The sequence below is a fragment of the Euprymna scolopes genome, chromosome 40 (genome assembly GCF_053919585.1).
Source record: "Euprymna scolopes isolate OS-2025 chromosome 40, ASM5391958v1, whole genome shotgun sequence".
In the NCBI taxonomy this organism is placed as follows: domain Eukaryota; kingdom Metazoa; phylum Mollusca; class Cephalopoda; order Sepiida; family Sepiolidae; genus Euprymna; species Euprymna scolopes.
The window spans coordinates 42,549,895-42,569,894 of NC_136521.1; the positions used below are offsets into that span (position 1 = coordinate 42,549,895).

At 33.5% G+C, this 20,000-nt stretch overlaps 1 protein-coding gene across 11 annotated transcripts in view; it reads right to left on the reverse strand.

The window, feature by feature from the left end:
- The window catches only part of LOC145265500 (ankyrin repeat and sterile alpha motif domain-containing protein 1B-like), a 903,976-nt gene that overhangs the window by 537,486 nt on the left and 346,490 nt on the right, over window positions 1-20,000 (reverse strand). For 6 of the 11 annotated variants that reach the window (XM_080121395.1, XM_080121397.1, XM_080121389.1 and 3 more), the window contains one exon: window positions 3,219-3,239. The exons of the other annotated variants lie outside the window; for them this stretch is intronic. In XM_080121395.1, the coding sequence (XP_079977521.1) occupies window positions 3,219-3,239 (21 nt within the window). The remainder of the gene's footprint in view (window positions 1-3,218; window positions 3,240-20,000) is intronic. 11 annotated transcript variants of the gene reach the window in all.

Sequence of the window (20,000 nt, forward strand, 5' to 3'; positions counted from 1 at the left end):
GGGAGATAGCATGCTTTTGGTCTGTCATCCATGAGGTCTGCAAAGACCTGTGGCGCAGTGGTTAAAGTAGTTGGAAAAATCAATTGCAAAAAGTGATATTCTGCTAAAGGTTGAAGGTTCAATCCTCAGTGTTGGCAACCGAAAAATACAATTGCGAATTACTTAGGATTTCTATCCAGTCATGGCTGACGGAACAAGAGCATGCTAACCCTCTGAAGTAAATAAATCGTTCTGCTCGAAATTCCGTCCAAATTCCTGAGTTTGACAGAAACAATCCTGAAGAAAGTTGGAGGTTTCATCGACCGAAACGCTGTGAAAATCACACTCAAAATGAGAACAATAATCTGGTGAATTCGAATAAAACGAATAACTAATGCTCATCTAAAAAATTCAGAAACGTCAAATAAATATTTGTATAAAGAGATATTGAAACAGAGACAACAGGCATTACAATATTAGACATTACAAGCAATTGCGGGCAATATGAACTGGAACAAATACATAGAGGACATTACAAAGGCTGCTGCAAAGAAGGTGGGTTCCCTCTATCGAGCTAGAAGACTACTCACACCTGAGAGTATCCTGTACCTTTACAAGGTCACCATTCGCCCATCCATGGAGTATTGTTGCCACATCTGGGCTGGTGCATTTACCACTAGTTTCTTCCTCTTAGATAAAGTTAAAAAAAGAGTTGTCAATCTAATCGGTCCCACTTTGTAAACTAAGCTCCAGCCTCTGTCTCATCGCCGCAATGTTGCATCACTGTGCCTGTTTTACAAGTATTTTAATGGAATGTGTTCTGATGAACTTGTTTCACTTGTACCCCCTCGACATACAAATCCCCGACAAACCCGCTTAGCAATAAGATCTCACCCCTTCACTGTTGATGTCCCTAAAAGCCAGAAAGCTTTCTATTCTAATAGTTTCTTCCATCAAACAGCTAGACTTTGGAATTCCCTTCCTGCTGCCTGCTTCCCTGGCTGTACTGATATGCAGAAGTTTAAATGTAACATAAACAAATACCTTGTCAATCTTTCGTAGACATGGTCCCAAATAGTAGCCCCTTACGTCCAAGTGGCGATATGCTTTGTAAGCGGTGAACAGGAGTAAAAAAAAAATATATATATATATATATATATACTACTGCTGCTTTATACTAGGGTTTCTTGACATAATTTACCTTCCTTAGCGTTGCAGGCAAAAGAATTATTCATACAGAGATATTGAAACAGAAACGACTGGTGTCATCCTATTAGCAATTAAAAACAATACTAATACTCTAGTCTGCTACTACTAATGGATACTGGTATTTACTTGAATATGTATTGAATTTATTTATTTGTTTATATTTTTTTTCAAGGGAGTCACCCAAGGCCACTGAAGGGTAATGTTTTATGAATGTAAGGTGGTAATTTAGTAATCGTTAATAGTGTAGATTGAATAGAATTTGGATTATTTAAGGGAACAGCTCAACAAGTGCTTGTTTACATTGGACTTGAAGGCTACCATATTGTAATCGGCTGAGAAGCAGGCCAATGGAATAGTCTTTCACATGTGGGTAGTTCCAGAAAAGAATCATGGAATCTGCGTTTAAAATTAGGCACATATAGAGAGTGGGGAAAATTGTTGATAGTGGTTGTAGCTAGTCGAGTGTTTATTGTGTAAGTTTGAAAAGGGAGGGGGGGTAATAGATTGGAGCTCGGCTTTCCTTAGTGTTACACACAAAAGAATAGTTATTCATCTAGAGAGAGAAATTTAAATCGAGACACAACATGTAAATTAGAGATTGTGATGGTAACTTTCTGTCTAATAAGACAGTGATATTCTGCATCTAGTCTGGTGCAGCGCAGCATCTGCTGTGGTTATACAGTTCAAAGCTGGAGTTGCCTCTCCAGATGCAGGCCTGGGCGGGTGACAAGGAGACCTAGGTTTGCCCAATTACCAGGGTCCCCTTTGTTAATGTTGCAGACAAAGTTAGATGAAATGGCAAGCCAATACAGCCGGAGCCTCAGCGCAACTGTAGGAGTTGCTGGAATAGTGTTGCAGTGATTCACTACCTGCCTATCAGGACTCCAAAACTAGTTTTTTTTTTTTGTCAGGATTTACTCCCTTAGCCTTTATCTTTCTCAAGGCATCCGATGCCTCCATTCAGTCTCAAAAGACAAAGGATACTCCTTGTCGGAGCAACTGTGCATGTAATTGTGAGGCAAGGGTCGTGCAAGCCCTCAACACATCTCTCCTGAATCGGCACGGTTTGAGTCCAGTGGGAAGGAGAGGTCCAGGATGACTTGAAACAATGCCGAGATAATCGGAGAGCACATACAACACCTGGAAGTCCCAAATAGTCACCCATTTAGTACTGATCAAGTTCAACGTTGCTTAACTTCGGTGATCCAGCATCAACTGGTGTGTCAAGGCATCCACAATGGAGTAATTTGCATCATAGCTAGTGAAAATTTGAAAATATTTCCAATTTTGACGAAAATAACGGATCCTTATTGTAGTTATGGTTGTATGAGTGGTGATAATGGTATCATTGGAATGAAACTGACGGTACTGATGGTCTAGCTATAATATTCTTCAGATTTTATTCATTGTCAAAACAAAAATGGTCAGAAGATGTGGTGTGTGGCCATGGAGATGTGTAAGCATTACAGCAGACAAACATACAAAAGCTCGGAATGATCGGCTCTGCAATTTATATATAAACTAGCCTAGGTGCCCAGCATTGTCCGGGTGTTTGGAGATGTGTGTAAGCATAAAAAAAAAGTGGTAGTAGGCAGGCAGGTTCAAACTATACCACGAAGGAGGAAAAGAATGTGAACAAAAATCCCCCCAAAAAATGTGACATCTTTGCCGTTGCGCCAATCGCCAAACCAGAAGTGGCGAAGGTTTAAATTAAGGCTAGTCAATTGAAAATCTCGGTGAAAAAAGCGACCCTCCCTATAGAAAAGTGCCCGGTTGAGGGTGAAAGAATTTATGTTTTTAGCCAATTTTTCGATATTTGTCGTCTGAAGGGTCGAGCTTCAAAACAATACTGATCTCGTGAAAATCCGTCCCCTCTGTCGAAAGTTTTAGGCAGACATACAAACGTACAAACATACATACATTTAAACAAAGATGTGAGATTTATATTATAGACTAAAGAAAAATATATATAAAAGGTCACAAAAAACAAAAAAAACAACAACAACAACTATAAAAACATGCTCACTTACAATTAGATTCCATCATGTCCTCTGGATTGCATGAGAAGAAGAAAAGAATAATAATATAGAGCTGCAAGAAACAAAAGTGCTCAAGACATAATAGAAAAAAAAGAGGAGAAAAAATGATGGTTGACAGAGCTGCTTCGAGAAATGTTTCTTTAAAAAAAAGCTTAAAAAGGAAGATGAAAAGAAGGAGAAGGTTAAAAAGAAGAAAAAAAGGAGACAAAGAAGAAAAGGAAAAGACGGAGAATCAGAAATAAGATAAAGAAGAAGAAAAGACAGAAGAAGAAAAAGATGAAGGAGATGAAGAAAAAGATGAAGGAGAAGAAGAAAAAGATGAGGGAGAAGAAGAAAAAGATGAGGGAGAAGAAGAAAAAGATGAGGGAGAAGAAAAAGAAAACGAAGAAGAAAACGAATAAAGGAGACGAAAGACGAGATGAAGGAATAGAAGAAAAAGATGAAAAAAGAAAAAGAAAACAAAGGAGAAAAAGAAAAATGAAACAAACGCGAAGAAAAAGGAAACGAAAAAGATGACGAACGAGAAAAAGAAGATGAAGAACAAGAAAAAAAAGAAAAAGGAGATAAAATGAAAGGAGCAAGAGACGAAGAAAGAGAAGAAAGAGAAAGACACGAAAGAGAAGGAGAAAAAGAAGATGCAGAAAAAGAAGAAACGGATACTAGTATTTTGTAAGTTCTTTCCAAAATACCTAAAGTCCTCAATTCGGATGTTCAAATAAAATTTGCATCTGCCTTTGCAAACCGTATTACTCTCTCAAAATCTTGACTCAGTTTCCATGCTGCTTGCGTGAATCAATACACAAAGAGTAGAATGAGCAAAAAAAAAAAAAAAAAGAAAGAAAAGAGTGGGTAATAAAAAAAAAAAATTACGATAAAAACATGCTGTGTTCATGCTTCTCAACTTACAATTTTTATAAGTCATTTGTAGAAAACATTTGTGAACTTGTTTAAAAAAATGAATGCTAATACTTTAGCAAGTACTACTCAAGGTGGTAATCCAAAAAAAAAAAAAAAAAAAGCGATTATGTGTGGTTTTATGATTTTCTCTGTTGGACTTTGGGTTTGTGGTAAAAACTAGTTCGGAAATGAGAAGTTATTTCATGTTAAATTTATATTTGCAACTAACTCCACACTAAATTCTAAAGTAATTGGTTTTTGTTTTGTTTTTTGTTTTGTATTTTTTTTTTTCACTATGTTCACACATAATCGCCTATAAAGTAGAATTTCATTCTAAATGTGTACATTTAAATGTGCATGGTGATTGAAAAGTAAGTCCCTATTTTAAAATGCCTGGAATTTATATTTAAAATACAGGGTGCTAAACAGTCACTGAAGGGTTTTGAACTTAAATAGATTCTTTATTTTTTATATCTTTTTGTAATTTTAACACACACAAAAAAAAAAAAATACAAAATTCAAACAATCTTTATTTATAAAAAAAAATAATGTCTTTTAAATGTTGCCCATTTTCAGTGCTCTTTCCAAAATCTTATTCATGACAGATTGCAGAATCTCTGGATTGCGATTTAACTCCCTTATTTCGTTCTTGATGATTTCTTTCAATTCTTGTAGGGTTTGGGATTTGTTAACATAGATTCTTTAAGATATCCCCACAAGAGAAGGTCAGGGATAGTCAAGTCTGCTTTGGATAGAGCACAGATATGCAAAGCAAAAAATGGGCAACATTTAAAAGACATTATTTTTCATAAATAAAAATTGTTTGAATTTTGCATTTTTTTTTTTTAAATTTTTCAATGTTTTAGTCAGATTGTGTTAAAATTACAGAAAGATATCATCAAAAATAAAGAATCCATTTAAGTTCAAAACCATTCAGTGACTTTTTGGACACCCTACATGATTTATACAATTAATGAATATGGGAAGAAAAATATAATTAATAGACTTTTATTTAAAATTCTTTTAAGATAAAGATGAGGATAACAGTCCGGAAAAAAAAAAAAAAAAAAAAAAATGAATACACAAATTATGAAGCCTCATCTCAAAGGATTCCAAAAACAAAAACAAAAAAATAAAAATATTTTTTTATTTCGAGAAATGCCTATATTTTATTTTTTTAACCATCTTACATGCGTTTCGCAACCCATAATAAAAAAAAAATGTCTTTGGTTTATTTGGATTCTTCTCAGAGATGATCAAATATTAATAATAAAAAAAAATAAAGAAACAGACACAGTATTCAAACAAAACAAAAAGGAAGAAAGGTGATGAAGGTAAGATGTGCGGCAAGTCGAAAACATGACAATCATAGAAAAATACCCAAATAAAAACATCTGGCACCACATTGAAAGGTTCTCAAGTTGCCATATATATATATATATATATATATATATATATATATATATATATAGGCACTTGTTCTGTCAGCCACGAGGTCTGCAAGGACTCGTGCCGCAATGGTTAGAGTACTTGGAAAAACAAATTGCAAAAAGTGATATTTTCCTGAAGGGTGAAGATTCAATTCTCAGTGTGAGCCACCGAAAAATACAATTGTGAATTACTTAGGACCTCTATTCAGTTATGGCTGACAGAACAAGAGCAGTCTACCCCTGTGAAGTAAATAAATGATTCAGCTCAAAATTCTATCCGAACTCCCGACTTTGATAGAAACATACCAGAGTCTGACAAGAGACACCTGTATATATATATATATATATATATATATATATATATATATATATATTTTTGTAAACAACAGATCGAACATTGTAAAATTAGCGGTGAAGATGTTTATTTAAATAGACATTTTATAAGATCGTTTGCGGGCACTGATTCCTTGGGCTAGTGGTTAGAGCTGTCGACTATCAATGCGGTGGTTGTAGGTTCGATTTTTGACTCGGAATGGTTGCTAGTCTAGCTGCACCAAAGAGCTGTGATACAGCGAAACAGTTTGTCCATGGATGACTACTATATATATATATATATATATATATATATATATATAGTTTAGACCAACATAGCACCTTAGATTTCAAACTGGAGGGATGGATTAAAGCAATAAAAATATTTTTTTTTATTTTAATTCTAATGACAATTTAAAACAGCTCGTTATCTTTCTTTATCCATATTTGATTGATGAGGAAGTGAGTCGCCTTTTGAGAGAAGCCTGCTGTTTTAAAAATATATATTTATTCTTTTTAGTAGTAGTTAACTGGTGGGGGTCCTCTCAACAAAATTTCAAAAAAGGGGACCTGGAAAAAATAACTATGAATAGAAAGAAAGAAAAATAAAGGTCCCTTTCTGGATTAAATTAAAAAAAAAAATGCTTTGCAATGCATTTCTAAGAGCTAACTTTGAAAGATGTTTTGAATAATTGATTTTGTAAATTTTGGATATTATCCGATCAGGTTAACACTGATAAAAAAAATATATATCAACTTTGTGGTTGTTTGTTTAGTAGTTTTTTTCCCCCTCTAGATGGGCACACAGACATCTGGTCTTTATTTAATAGCCTGTCTATAAAATTGTATGTCACAACTTTATTTTGCATTAAATAATCCACAAATGGCTGCCATACTGTACAACCAAACCAAATTCTTTGTTTTCTTTTTCTATTCTTTTCTCGTTTCTTTCTTATTTCTTCTCCTTCTTTTTTAACTTCTCCTCTGGGGGTTAACCTTGAAAGATATTTTCATTTTCTTCTATCACTTATATTCATTGATTTTTCTCATATTTTATCCAATCAAAACTAAATGTAGGCTTCCCTATAAAAAGAAAAAAAAATCAGAATATATAATGGTCGTGAATGCTTAAAAATTCAGAATAATTTGGAATCGGTGGCTTTTCTTAATTATGTATATTTTTTTTTTGCATTTATAAGGGAGGTAACTCTACTTTTCTTTATATATAGCCTATATATAATAATTTGATTGCAGAAATTCCCCTCTGGACCAAAGTACACTAGGTTTTCTCCAACAGAGGCCACATACAAATTTATTATTTCTGGACTATTAGCCACTATATTATGTAACTTTTGAACGCTGTCTTACACACATTTATGCACTATATTAAAATCTTACATTCCATTCCAGGAGAAACATCATTATGATCACAAAGATATATAAAGAAAGTAGTTGGTATTATTCTCTCTAAATAAAAATTACTACTCCTGCTCCCAGTTGACAGTGGGTGATGTTCTGCATTATGGTCATATACGAGGGTTTACCCTAATTTTCTAGCTCATATGCTTATTACACATACCATAACATTTCTTTTCACAATCCCCAAAAATAATGATTTCTCCCGCCTCACATTTCACAAAATCTCATTGGCTGACAATTATATATTCGTTCATTCTGGAATGAATGAATGAAACCTCATTCAAAAAAGAACCCTCCAGAGATTAAAACAAACATGGCTTCCTTGATTAGATTAGGCAATCGTTACAGATTAAATACCCAGATTATAAACTTATTATGATATCGAAACATACTCATAAGCCAATACTGCTTTCATTTACACATTAAATATAGCGTACATGTTAGCTTTTCGTACACAGCTACGATAGCGTGAGACATATTTCGTGTTTAACTATAGCATACATAATGTTTTCCTACACAGGATGATAGCCATTATTTCTTCTTCCTTTGTTCTCAAAAACAATGATGTTTCTCAATGATTACATGTGCTTCGTTTTATAATTACATTTCATAAACATTGGCCAATAAAAATAAACTGTTGCTTTAGTTTTACAGTAGATATACTTCTGTTTACCTTACACTATTTAGTGGTGTCCACGGAACGAGTCCTTTTCAGTGCTAACATGACTCAAGTTTGTATTAGAGGATCGTAATGTCGGACTTTGTCGTGGCGCAGTCGGTAAACGCTTTCCCTTTCTTTGCATCTTCTTTTACAACTAACGTTGAACATTCGATCCTGTTTTCTTTTAGGGTGTGGATTATTTTTTTATATATATACTAGCGAGGAGTACCCGGCGTTGCCCAGGTGTTTGGAGGTGTGTGTGTGGGGGGGGGGGGTAAAAAAAAAGTAAGTATGAGGATCGAACCCGAACCGTTGAGACAAAGTTATATCAGAGATTACTCATACTTCAGTTAGCAACTGCTGATTGATGTTAGTGTTTGCTTGACTACATATTGATTTACCTTCTTTAGGCACAGGCAAATTGATTTATATTGCGAAATATTGAAACAGAACAAAAATCATTATCATATTAGCAACTAGCGAGGGGTACCCGGCGTTGCCCGGGTGTTTGGAGGTGTGTGTGAAAACTTCCGGGGGGGGGGGGTTTAAAATAGAAAAAATGTTTTGGTAGGTAAGTATGAGGATCGAACCCGAAACGTTGAGGCAAAGTTGTAAATTAAAGTGTGAAAAAAAAAAAAACGTGCAACGTTAACCATTGCCCCATCGCGAGATGCTAACAGAAACACGTTTGAATTTACTTAATTACTTGGATTCGGCAGGTGCCCGTTTTAATGAGTTAATGAGGTCAAGTTTGACTGTGGGGATAGTATTCATTTACTGCTGAACGCTTCCCCCCCCCACCCAAGATGTTATAGGAAAAAGACTAACCCACATGCGGCGAGCGACAAATGTTGAATATTTATCTTCCCGAAATCGAGCAAATCAAATAGACAGGCGAGCTTCGTTGTTAACTGTGAGATATTACGATTTATATGTGATATAAAAAGTTTTAAAAAGTTGTGAAGCGAACGACCGCTTCTCTGAAAAAAAAAGAAGCCATTTGTTGACATACAGAAAAGGCGAACACACATGCAAACATACATACATTTTCGCTTTTATATTTATAGATTTCTTAGACACGCAAATAGGTAAAAAAAACAAAATTGTTTTTTCTAAATTCACCATAATTTTATTTACACGAAAATAGCTCCCTAAACATAATTGTTTGGGCCTATTTCCCCACAAATCCATTTCCTTGCAAGTATTATAATTAATACTTCTTTCTAAAATTATGCAATAGTTCTTTGTCTATTATATAACACTTAACAGTTAAAAAGGTCTACATTGTTTCAATCTCATAATTGTTCTTTATTTATATTGTTTATAATAAAAAAATAAAATTCTGTATCTATTGTTCAACGTAAAAAAGAATTGTTTATTATTTAAATAAACTGTTCGGTTTATACGGTATATTATTTCTGGCTTAATTAAAACAATCAATTTCTGAAAAACGGTGTACATTTTTAAATGGTAACGTGCATGTGACTACAGGAATTTAGTTCCCTTTAAGTGATAGACAGTTTGAGAGTTTTTGCCACCTCAAGTCCAGTCCTGCCAACAAAAATACCACGCCCTGAACAATACCCTGAACCACACCCTGCCTGCCAGCTTAGCCCGCACAAGCCAAATGACACTGCACCCAACCCACTCACAAAATGGCGTGTCAATTCAAAAAGCCGTTCTTGGGGTGTCTATTCCGAAAGCTGTTCTTAACATGAGGAGGTTGGGGTTGGCCAACAACAACAACAGCCATACTTTAAATTCTTACGTGGGGAGGGAGGGATGCCTGCTATCACCGAGAAACGCTGGTTAATGGGTCCTGTTAGTATATATTATAATGAAGAAAAGAAAAGTAGAGTTCCCTACATCCAAATATATATATATATAAACGGCTGTTTGTCAGTCTGTGTCCATATTTTCAAACTCTATCTCTTCCGAAACTAAAAGTCACTGAGCGGCGCTAGGGTCCTCAAAGGATTGGATTTTTTACCGACCAATTTTATGGGTCTTTAACCGGTTAAAATTGTTTTTAAGGAATCAAAAGTGGGTCAAAGAACCTACTGTTGATTTTATACGCTGAGCCTTTCTTCTTGTGTGGTGATAAAACTTTTTTTTAAATAACTTGTGACATTAGGGTGTATAAGGGTGTTGGCTTTGATCAAAATCAAACTGTTCCTTCATTAATTGAATTTTTGAATTATCGATTTTTTATACTTATCAGAGACATTCCAATACAAAATCTATCTAAAAACACTCAAAAATCATATAAAGTACATTTGTGTGAAATTTAAAAATAATCAGCCAAGCCTTTTGGAGTCCATAGGGAACAAACTGGTACACACACACACACACAAAGTGCTTTGTATATATAAATAGAGACTTGGGTTGGTTGGATACGTTTTGGTTCTTGTCCAGAATTTCCCCTGTATTAAAAAAACAAAATAAAGGAAAATCTGTATAATGTACGTATCCATGACAAAAACAGATATATCATATTCCAAACATCACATAAATTGATCAGGTAGTTTGATTTTTAAATAAAAAAAATCAAATGTTATCAGTATTGGAGGAATGAATCTCTTGCTCACCATTTTCAAAAAGTAATCTAAAAACAAAACAAAATAAAATTTTAAAAAAAATCAAGGGAGATAACTCAACAATAATTTAAAACTTGCATGATAGTAATGCCAATGAATTCCCATTAATCACTTAAAAATGGTTTTCTTTATAAAAATAAAACTACTTGATTAATTTATGTGATTTTTGGAATATGATAATTTCGTCATGGGTACGTACATCATACAGATTTTTTCTTCATTTTTTTTTTTTTTTTTTTAAATTTATTTTTGATGGGGACTTCTGAGCAAGAAGCAAAACATGTCCAAGCTACTTAACTGGTATACGAGCAGAACGTAAATGGTGCATCAGCCTCCTCTCAGTCAACAAACTCACACAGAGTTTGTATTTACAAAAGAAAATCATTTATGGAGGCCATGTCATAAGGATTATCCCTATAATGTTTGATATGCAGAGGCGGGTTCTGGACAAGAACCCACCTCTTTTGTGTTGGTTCTGTTGCCTTTTAAAAAAATTTTTTTTGATTAATTTAAGTATTTTAATGAGGAATGCTCTGACGAACTGCAAGCACTTGTGCCCCCACGACGTAAATACCCTTGACAAACCCGACAAGCAACTAAATCCCACCCCTACACAGTAGAGATCCCTAGATGTAAGAGAGCTTTGTACTTAAGTAGTTTCTTCCCCAGAACCGCTAGACTTTGGAATTCCATTCCGGCTCCCTGCTTCCCCAACTGTACTGACATGCAGAAGTTCAAGTGTAACGTGAACCGACATCTTACTGCCCAATTACCTACATAGTACCCCAGTAGCTTATGTCTCTGATAGTAGCCCCCTACATCAAAGTGGCAATGTGCCTTGTTTGGGATGAAAATGTAATTAAAAAAAAAAAAAAAAAAAAAAAAAAAAAAAAGATTCACTGGTCAACAAGAAATATGTTATCTGCAGTTTTCCAACTGATTTAGGATGAATCGGATGTGCTGAATCCAAAAATCACATTGGTTTTGCACAATCAAGTTTTCTAGCTATCACCACATGTCGTTTTTTTTACGTTTTTGTATGTATGCATGTGTGGAGCATTTTTTGATTCTCTGAAAGCAAAGCAATGAACAATTCCTATGTGATGAAGAGAAGCTAGTTTAAGTCTGAAACCACCAAAGTAAATAGTTTAGTAAAATCCAAGAGACTCTGAACCAGCACATAGGGCTCAAACCACTCAAGAATTGTTAGCGGAACATTTTCATGATCACATTTACCCAACGTGTGGCCGCCAAGCTCTCCAGACCTTAATCCGTGAAATGTGTGAGGTGTTGTTGAGAGAGTTGTCAATAGATATCCCCACAGGACGTCGTTTTTTACATGTTTGCATGTATGCATGCATGGAGCATTTTAGAAGCAGCTGGTGGGGGTAAAATGCCATGTCAAATGCTGGTGGGGGTAAAATGCCATGTCAAATAATTGGAAACGATTGTTTTAATGACAAGTATTCAGGTCTGATAGTTTTCGGTGATTATGTTGAAAAAGTATTAGTTTGAAATCATAAAACCTCAAAATCTTCCAAAGATTGGTGCGGCATTACATAAAGAAGGATTGGTATGTGTGGGAAAAATTGGTGCCTTGCAAAGAAAGGAACGCCATCAACTACCCTCTTCCCACTGCTGCATATCGAGCAGTCCATCAAGACTTTGAACAAGGATGATAACTCCTTTACTTACTTGCATCAGACTTCCAGGATTGGCCACAGAGAAGTTGAAAGCTAGCATCTTTGATGGTCCTCAGATCTGGCAGCTCATCAGAGACTCAGAGTTTGAAAACTCAATAAACGAAGTAGAACTAGAAGCGTGGAAGGCATTTATTGGGTTTGTATTACTGTACACATAGATTCGAAAAAGTTGTCAAAAAAACAAATATATAACAAATAAATGTTATCAAAGGCAAGATAAGTTACTTTTCTACCTAACTGGATATATTTTTTGTGTTTTTATTCAATGTAACATGTTTATTCAGCTCGAAAAGCATACAGTGTTTACCGATGTATTGGAAAATTCAAAATGGCGCCCGAGTCTCTCTTTAACACGTTAAGTTCAGGAAAAGATGTTATGAATAATAAACTAGACAAAATACTGTTAGAAATTCGCTCAATATATGTTACAGTGACATAAGTTGACATATATTCGGTGTTTTTTTAATAGTATTTTGTCTAGTTCATTATTTATAACACCTTTCCCCAAACTTACCATGTTAAAGAGAGTGTCGGGCGCCATTTTGAATTTTCCAATACATCGGTAAACCCTGCATGTTTTTCGAGCTGAATAAACATGTTACATTGAATAAAAACACGCAAAAATGTATCCAGTTTGGTAGAAAATTAACTTATCTTGCCTTTGATAACATTTATTTGTTATATTTTTGTTTTTTGACAACTTTTTCGAATCTATGTGTACAGTAATACAAATCCCATTCATTTGTTCTGGTGGTAAAGAACTTTCTTGGCAACAATAAGGCCAGAAACTATACAGAACTTCTCAACAACATGCTGACTGCATTCAGAAACCTGAGATGCAACATGAGCGTCAAGGTGCAATACCTATTTTCACATATGGATTGGTTTCTTGAGTTCATGGGTTCAACGAGTGACAAACAGGGAAAGCGTTCCATCAGGACTTGAAAGAGATGGAGACCAGGTATCAGGGTCGCTGGAACAGTCATGATGACTGACTACTATTGGAATTTGAAGAGAAACCTTCCCACTGCTGAGCTTTCTAGGAGTTCAGAGAAACAGAAGTTCAAGCCTTGAAGTTTGAACAATGATGAAGCAACATGCAAATTACGTGGACTTACCTTTATCAATGCCAATCATTCGACCATCGACTTTTCTATTGGGTAATCAATATATGTTATTGGCAATACATTTTTTCTCTTAAAAAAATATTTAGGATAATATGTGTTGATAAAAATCAGCTGATAATGCCACAAAAATTTAATTGATCTTGTTACAAGACCTGATTTTTTTTTTTTTTTTTTTTTCAAATTGATTTAGCATAAAAATCTGACCTGATGGAGAGAAATGCATGCTATTTCCTGATTCAAGAGTGCAAAAAATATCCTAAATCAGTTGTAGAAATCTAGACAATATTCAAAAAGCAAAAAATTATTGCCCAGTGTCCCCTCCCCTTCCGCAAAGAGTAATGGTGGCTTTTCTGGTGGCAATGCTTATAAGAAATACAGGGTACCTCAATAAAATGTTTACACGCTTTAAATGACCATAAAACCAACATTTATTATAAGGAAGAAAAGATCCATACATCAAACTACTGTAAACCAATACAGAAACCAGTTAATTATCAAAAGTGTTCAAATTATTGGCCATTGTGGTCCATGAGTGGCTGACAACGCTCACTGATTGAATCGAAGACGTTCCTAATTAGTTCAATTGGTATGTTGGCACATCTTCTTTCAATGGTTGCTTTCAACTCATTCATTGTAGCTTGTGTTTTGGTGTAAACCCTCTGTTTAACATGTGCCCCCCACCCTGTCTCCCCTCCCAAGTAAAATTCATGGGGGGGGGGTAAATCTGGTGAGCATGGACAGTACTCGATACTTCCTCTTCATCCTAACTGTTTCGCAAGTGACTATCAAGATTTGCTCTAACGTCATGATGATAATGGGGAAGTGCTCCATACTGCTGGAAGTGCCATTCTTTATTCCTAAACATTTTTTGGGAACCTGGTATAGTGTATTCATGTAGCAAGTTGAGATAATTTAAAGAGTGTATACATTTTATAGGGACACTCTGTATAGTGACCAAAATTTTTTTTTTTCTTTTTTTTTTTACATAGGAGTCACCACTTATCAAGGCCCGGAGGTCACTCGAGGATAAGGATTAGGACACCCCATAGAAAGGCATCATCATGTAAGTAAAATTATACATTGTGAAATACTCAAAAATGTTTATTTGGAAATGTCCTGACTTATGTTAAAAAATCGGGTTATGACGTGTATTAGATATGTCATATCTATGTCATAACCCATAGAAGCTCTTGTACAGTTGCCATAAAATGGCAATGGGAGAGGGGTGAATAAGTTGGGCCAGTTTATTTTTGCTGTACTTAAAGATTGCACATAAATTCCATATCACTAAATTTTGGCTGTCTTTTTTTTTTTTTTTTTTTTTTTTCGGAGAACCATTTTAACCTGTAAGAAAAAAAAATGTTTAACATTTTAAATTGAGACAACAACAAGAATATAATCCTTTCTTTTCCACCAAATTAAAAATATATATATATATTCTAACCATTATATTATTTCGATTTTTCACACAACTATTCTCATCTTGAATGTTATTTTCACAACGTTTTCAGTGATGTAATCTCCAGCCTCCATCAGGTGAATCGTTTCAAACTTTCTTTTTACAAGGGAGTCACCACTAATCAAGGCCTGAAGGCCATTTAAGGATAAGGGTTAACAAGTGTAAGGTAGTCAGTGAGACAACAGTGTTGAAATTGGGTAGATTTTGATTATCTAAGGGGGACAACTCATCAAGAACTTATTTGCATTAAACTTGGAAATCTTCATGTTAAACCTTCTAACCTATACGTCTTCATGAACTTGGAGATGTTTTACACTAACTTGAGAATCTCTGAAGATTTTCAAAGCGAAACTTTTACTTAATTAATGAAGGGGAGTAGACATTTCTCATCTGTCAGCCATGATCGGGTATAAATATCAATTTCATATCATTCATACTGACTGAATGGGAACAATCTACCTCTGTGGATTTATTGCTAGTTACTATCGCCTGTAATAAGATTGAACTTATTAGGGTTATCTGTTTCAATTTCATTCACGGTTGCTGCTTCTTATGCTAAGAATTTTTTTTTTCTTAAGATAAGAGCGTTATTATTTAGAAAAGCCCTTCTTAGGGGAGAGGGCTTTCTTTATCTATTTTGTACTTTCACCTACCGTAAAAAAAAACATTTAAAAATAAAGGAGCAACCGGAAGTGTAGCTGAAACAGTAATCGTAAACATACTGACTTATTGTTTCAAATTATCAATCTTTGTGCAACCCCCCAATGTTCCTATTTACAATGCCTCCCCATGGGACAGAGTTAGACACCAGGGTCGTTTTTTAGTGTGGAGAAAAAGAACAAAAATTTAAATTGTCTCAGTCGTGAAGGATTTCTCCTCCACTGACAGAGAACAAGAAATTGAAGTGCAGCATCTGAAGAACAGATACTACACTTTGATCTTGACCTGAAGGAACCCCCCCCTAATGTTCTTTAAGTGTTTCTTTTCAAACCTTAGAATCTTTATGCGGAACTCAGCAATCAATACAGAATTTCAAACTGAACCCGGTTGCTCTATTTTTAATTATTTATTTATTTTTTTTTTCACGGTACCTTTTGTTTATTAAATTGTTAGGTGAAAGTACAAAATAGATAACGCAAGAATTACGAAATTGCTGGAAGTAAACAAGATTCACTTTCTACTCATCTTAAAACTTTATATTTAGGTTAATTTTAGTTAATTCCTATTTCAATCATTTACTTCTCTTATTTTGTTCTTTAGTCCTCACATTTCATGAGTAATGTTTATGACAAAAGGGGAAGAATTGCTGTTTTCTGGGTCGGAATCCATTCATCAAACATATATCATTGGTTCGTTTTTGACCTTGAAATAGTATTTTAGTTTTTTTTTTTTAGCTGCTTCCATCAAGTGGTATCATGCCTTGTCTGCAGCGATTTCCGTAAAAGAAAAAAAAAAGTAATTTTTTATTTTATTCTTACAGGGTTTGTATAGATTTTCAATGTCTATTTTCAAGGACTTTTCAAGGCCTTCTCCAGACAAAATTCAAGTTTTCAAAATAAAATTTGATATATCAACAATGATATAAAGTTAATAACTGACAACAGGAAAAGTCATTTTCATTTACATACAAAAACAATATGACTGTCGACAATCATATTTATATTCTCTGACTAACTTAGTTTTGATCAACTAAGCGCGATTAAATGCTATTTTCCCCATTGTAGATTGGTATACGATGTGTTCATTTTATTTTGAAATTTTGAATTTCTAGTATTGTGGATACAAGAGTTACGTCCCTTTATCATAAAACTACTCGATGTTGTTATATGGAAAATATCAAATAGTTTTGTGATAAAGGGACCTAACTCTTGTATCCACAACAATACAAGGTAATTTCAAAACAATGCTTTTATTTTCAATATTCAAAACATGTTTTAATAGTATTTTTATTAATGCTTAAAAAATAATTTAATAGAATTTATTTGGATTTTATTTTTAATATTGCAACACAAATTTTTACTGGACATACAGAATATGATTTAAAAGGCCTTTTCAAGAAATTTTTCATATTTTCAAGGATTTTTCACGGTAATATTAGAAATAAGGCAGTTTCAAGGCGAAAGTTAAAATTCAAAGACTTTTCAAGCTTGTGTGAACCCTGTTTTGGTTATTATCGACTGTAGTGAGGATTGAACCTTAAACCCTAAAACTCACCTAGAACTAATTGATATTGCCTGAGACGTTGTTGAAATGACAATCAAGATGAGAATAGTAGTCAGAAAGATCCAAATTATCAATCCTTATCTAAAAAAATTCTAAACATTTATTATTTGTTTGTTTGGTGGATTAGTGTACGGTGATATGGAAACGAACACCTTGCCCAAGGATGTCCGAGGCAGTTTAGTATAGTGATAGGGACTGTAGGATTTTAGAAACGGATAATAAATACGCCATTGTTAAAATTTGATCAGGGATAAAGAATAAATCATACATGAGTGAAAAATGGGAATCAGATTAAATTATTCGGATAGATTTCGAAAGTCAACGATGAAGGCGGTTAAGAATGGTCAAGGCCATAGGGTGAGTTTATAAGATAGAAGAAACTCATAAAAGTTATAATATAAGATAGTTATAGGAGTTTATAAAGATAGAAGAAACTCATAAAAGTTATAATATAAGATAGTTATAGGAGTTTATAAGATAGAAGAAACTTATAAAATCACCATGAGGTGAGTTTATAAGGTGGAAGAATTAGGAATTGGATAAAAAGTTTTTTTTTTTTTAGTTTTTTTTAAGGAATATAAACATTTTCATGGGTCATTTAATGCTGAAATAAAATGCCTATAGGAGACAGATTCTAAAATTTGACTTCAAATTATATATATATATATATATATATATATATATATATATATATATATATATATGTATATATATATATATATATATATATATATATATATATATAGTAAGTTATAAAAATTTATATGGCAATAAAACTACACAGAATATTCCGCATTTCATTCTCGTGAGAATTCGTCAGGCTTATACCTGGATTTTAGAAATGGATAATAAATACGATATATATATATATATATATATATATATATAATTCACTGACTAGAGCTATATCTTTTAAATGTAATACTGTAATCTTATATTTATTGCTCCTAGACAACGCCGAGTAGAATAAAACATAATACCATTCTTGATCCCGGGTAACTCTGTTCTTTATTTTGAATAGAGAAACTGGGTCACCGTTTTGAAAACATTATTACATAATTTAATTTGAAAATTTAGAAAACCGAATAATTAAATTTTTTTATTAAATGATTAAACAACGGTATTTTTGAACTATTAATATGTCTATGGATGTGGCTTAGAGGCTAAGGAATAGAGAGTTGTATGTTTCGGTTTCGATTCTGCACCTAAGTTATATTTAAAAAAAATTTTTATGTCACTATTATATATTAGAATGTGTTGATAAAAATTAGCTGATAATGCCACAAAAATTTAATAGATTTTGCTACAAGATCTGATTTTTTTTTTAATCAACTTCGCAGAAAAATTTGACCTGATGAAGAGAAATGGATACCATTTCCTGATTCAACAGTGCAAAAATATCCTAAATCATTTGTAGAAATCTAGACGGCATTCAAAAACTAAAAAATTATTGCCCAGAGTTATATCCCCTCCCCTTCTCCAAAGAGTAATGGCGGCTCTTCTAGAAATTATGGAATCAAAATTAGACATTATGAAATCATTATGGAATCATGGAAGCAAAATTAGACATTATGAAATCATTATGGAATCATGGAAGCAAAATTAGACATTATGGAATACTCCAAAATGTTTACTTGGAAATGTCTCGACTTATGTTAAAAAATCGGGTTACGACGTGTCGTTAGATATGTCATATCTAAATCTAAATGGATTATATAATATCTGAACGGATTATATAATAATCGATAGAGAATTGGCTCTATAATAATAAATACGTAATCTGCATCAATTAAAATATCATATTTATGCCTATTTTACGACCGGACAACGCCAGGAAGCCTGCTAGCATATGATAAAACTACTGAAATATTTCCACCTCTAATAAACAAATTTAAAAGAAAAACAATTAAATAGCAATGATCTCAACCGATTTAAATACTAATAAATAAAGTATTTGAGTCAAAATTTTCTAACCAAGATGGCTGAAAAAAAGCGACACTCCTGACGAGACTTTAGCAGTAAATCTCGTATTTAAATTTTTTTTTTTTTTTTTTTTTTTTTTTTTTTAAATAAATAGACAACGTCGGTTTACTTTACTTTTGAAATGTAAATTCTATTGCTCCGGGGGGGGGGGGGTATTCAGATCCCGACATAAGTCCTTTCCTAAGAAACAACCCTGACATCCACAGTACAATGGGTTATGTAACACATTGTGTCATTTGTCGCCCGCCTATCTGCTAAATAATATTTTTTAAAGAAAAACAATTGCGAGATTAAGACATCTGTCACGATCAACGGGAATGCTTTGTCTATTTTATTTTAAAAACATTTTTACTCCGTTTTCATATTTACTCGACACAATGCAGAATATTTGGCATCGGGAAGCCTTTTATATAATGCAATACCTCTATATTTATATAGTTTTCCTAATCACGTGTGCGTATATGCACGCGCGCGCACACACACACACACACACACACACACATATATATATATATTATTATTTTATTTATTTATTTTTTTTTTAACCACGGAAGTATTTGCCTAAATCATTACAAGATTGTTTCTATAGACGGGATAAAAAAAAATTCCCCCCCCCCCTAAATTGTCTGATGACATAGGCTTGATAATTTGTTTATCCCGTCGATAGAAACAATCTTATAATGATTTAAGCAAATACTCCCGAGGTTTAAATGATAAAAACATTTAGCGTTACCAACATATCGGGCACTTTTCCCCTGTTTTTATTTTACCAAATATACTTCTTAAATATATATATATATATAATTATTTTTTTTATATATAACTCCCCGAAACAGTGTTTCATGGTAGACAACTGATGATCCCTGAAATAACATTAGGATATTGTGAATTCGAGAAAGCAAGTTGATGCATTGACTGCAGGTGATTAAATCACTAACTAAATAGTTTTCTAACGAATGATA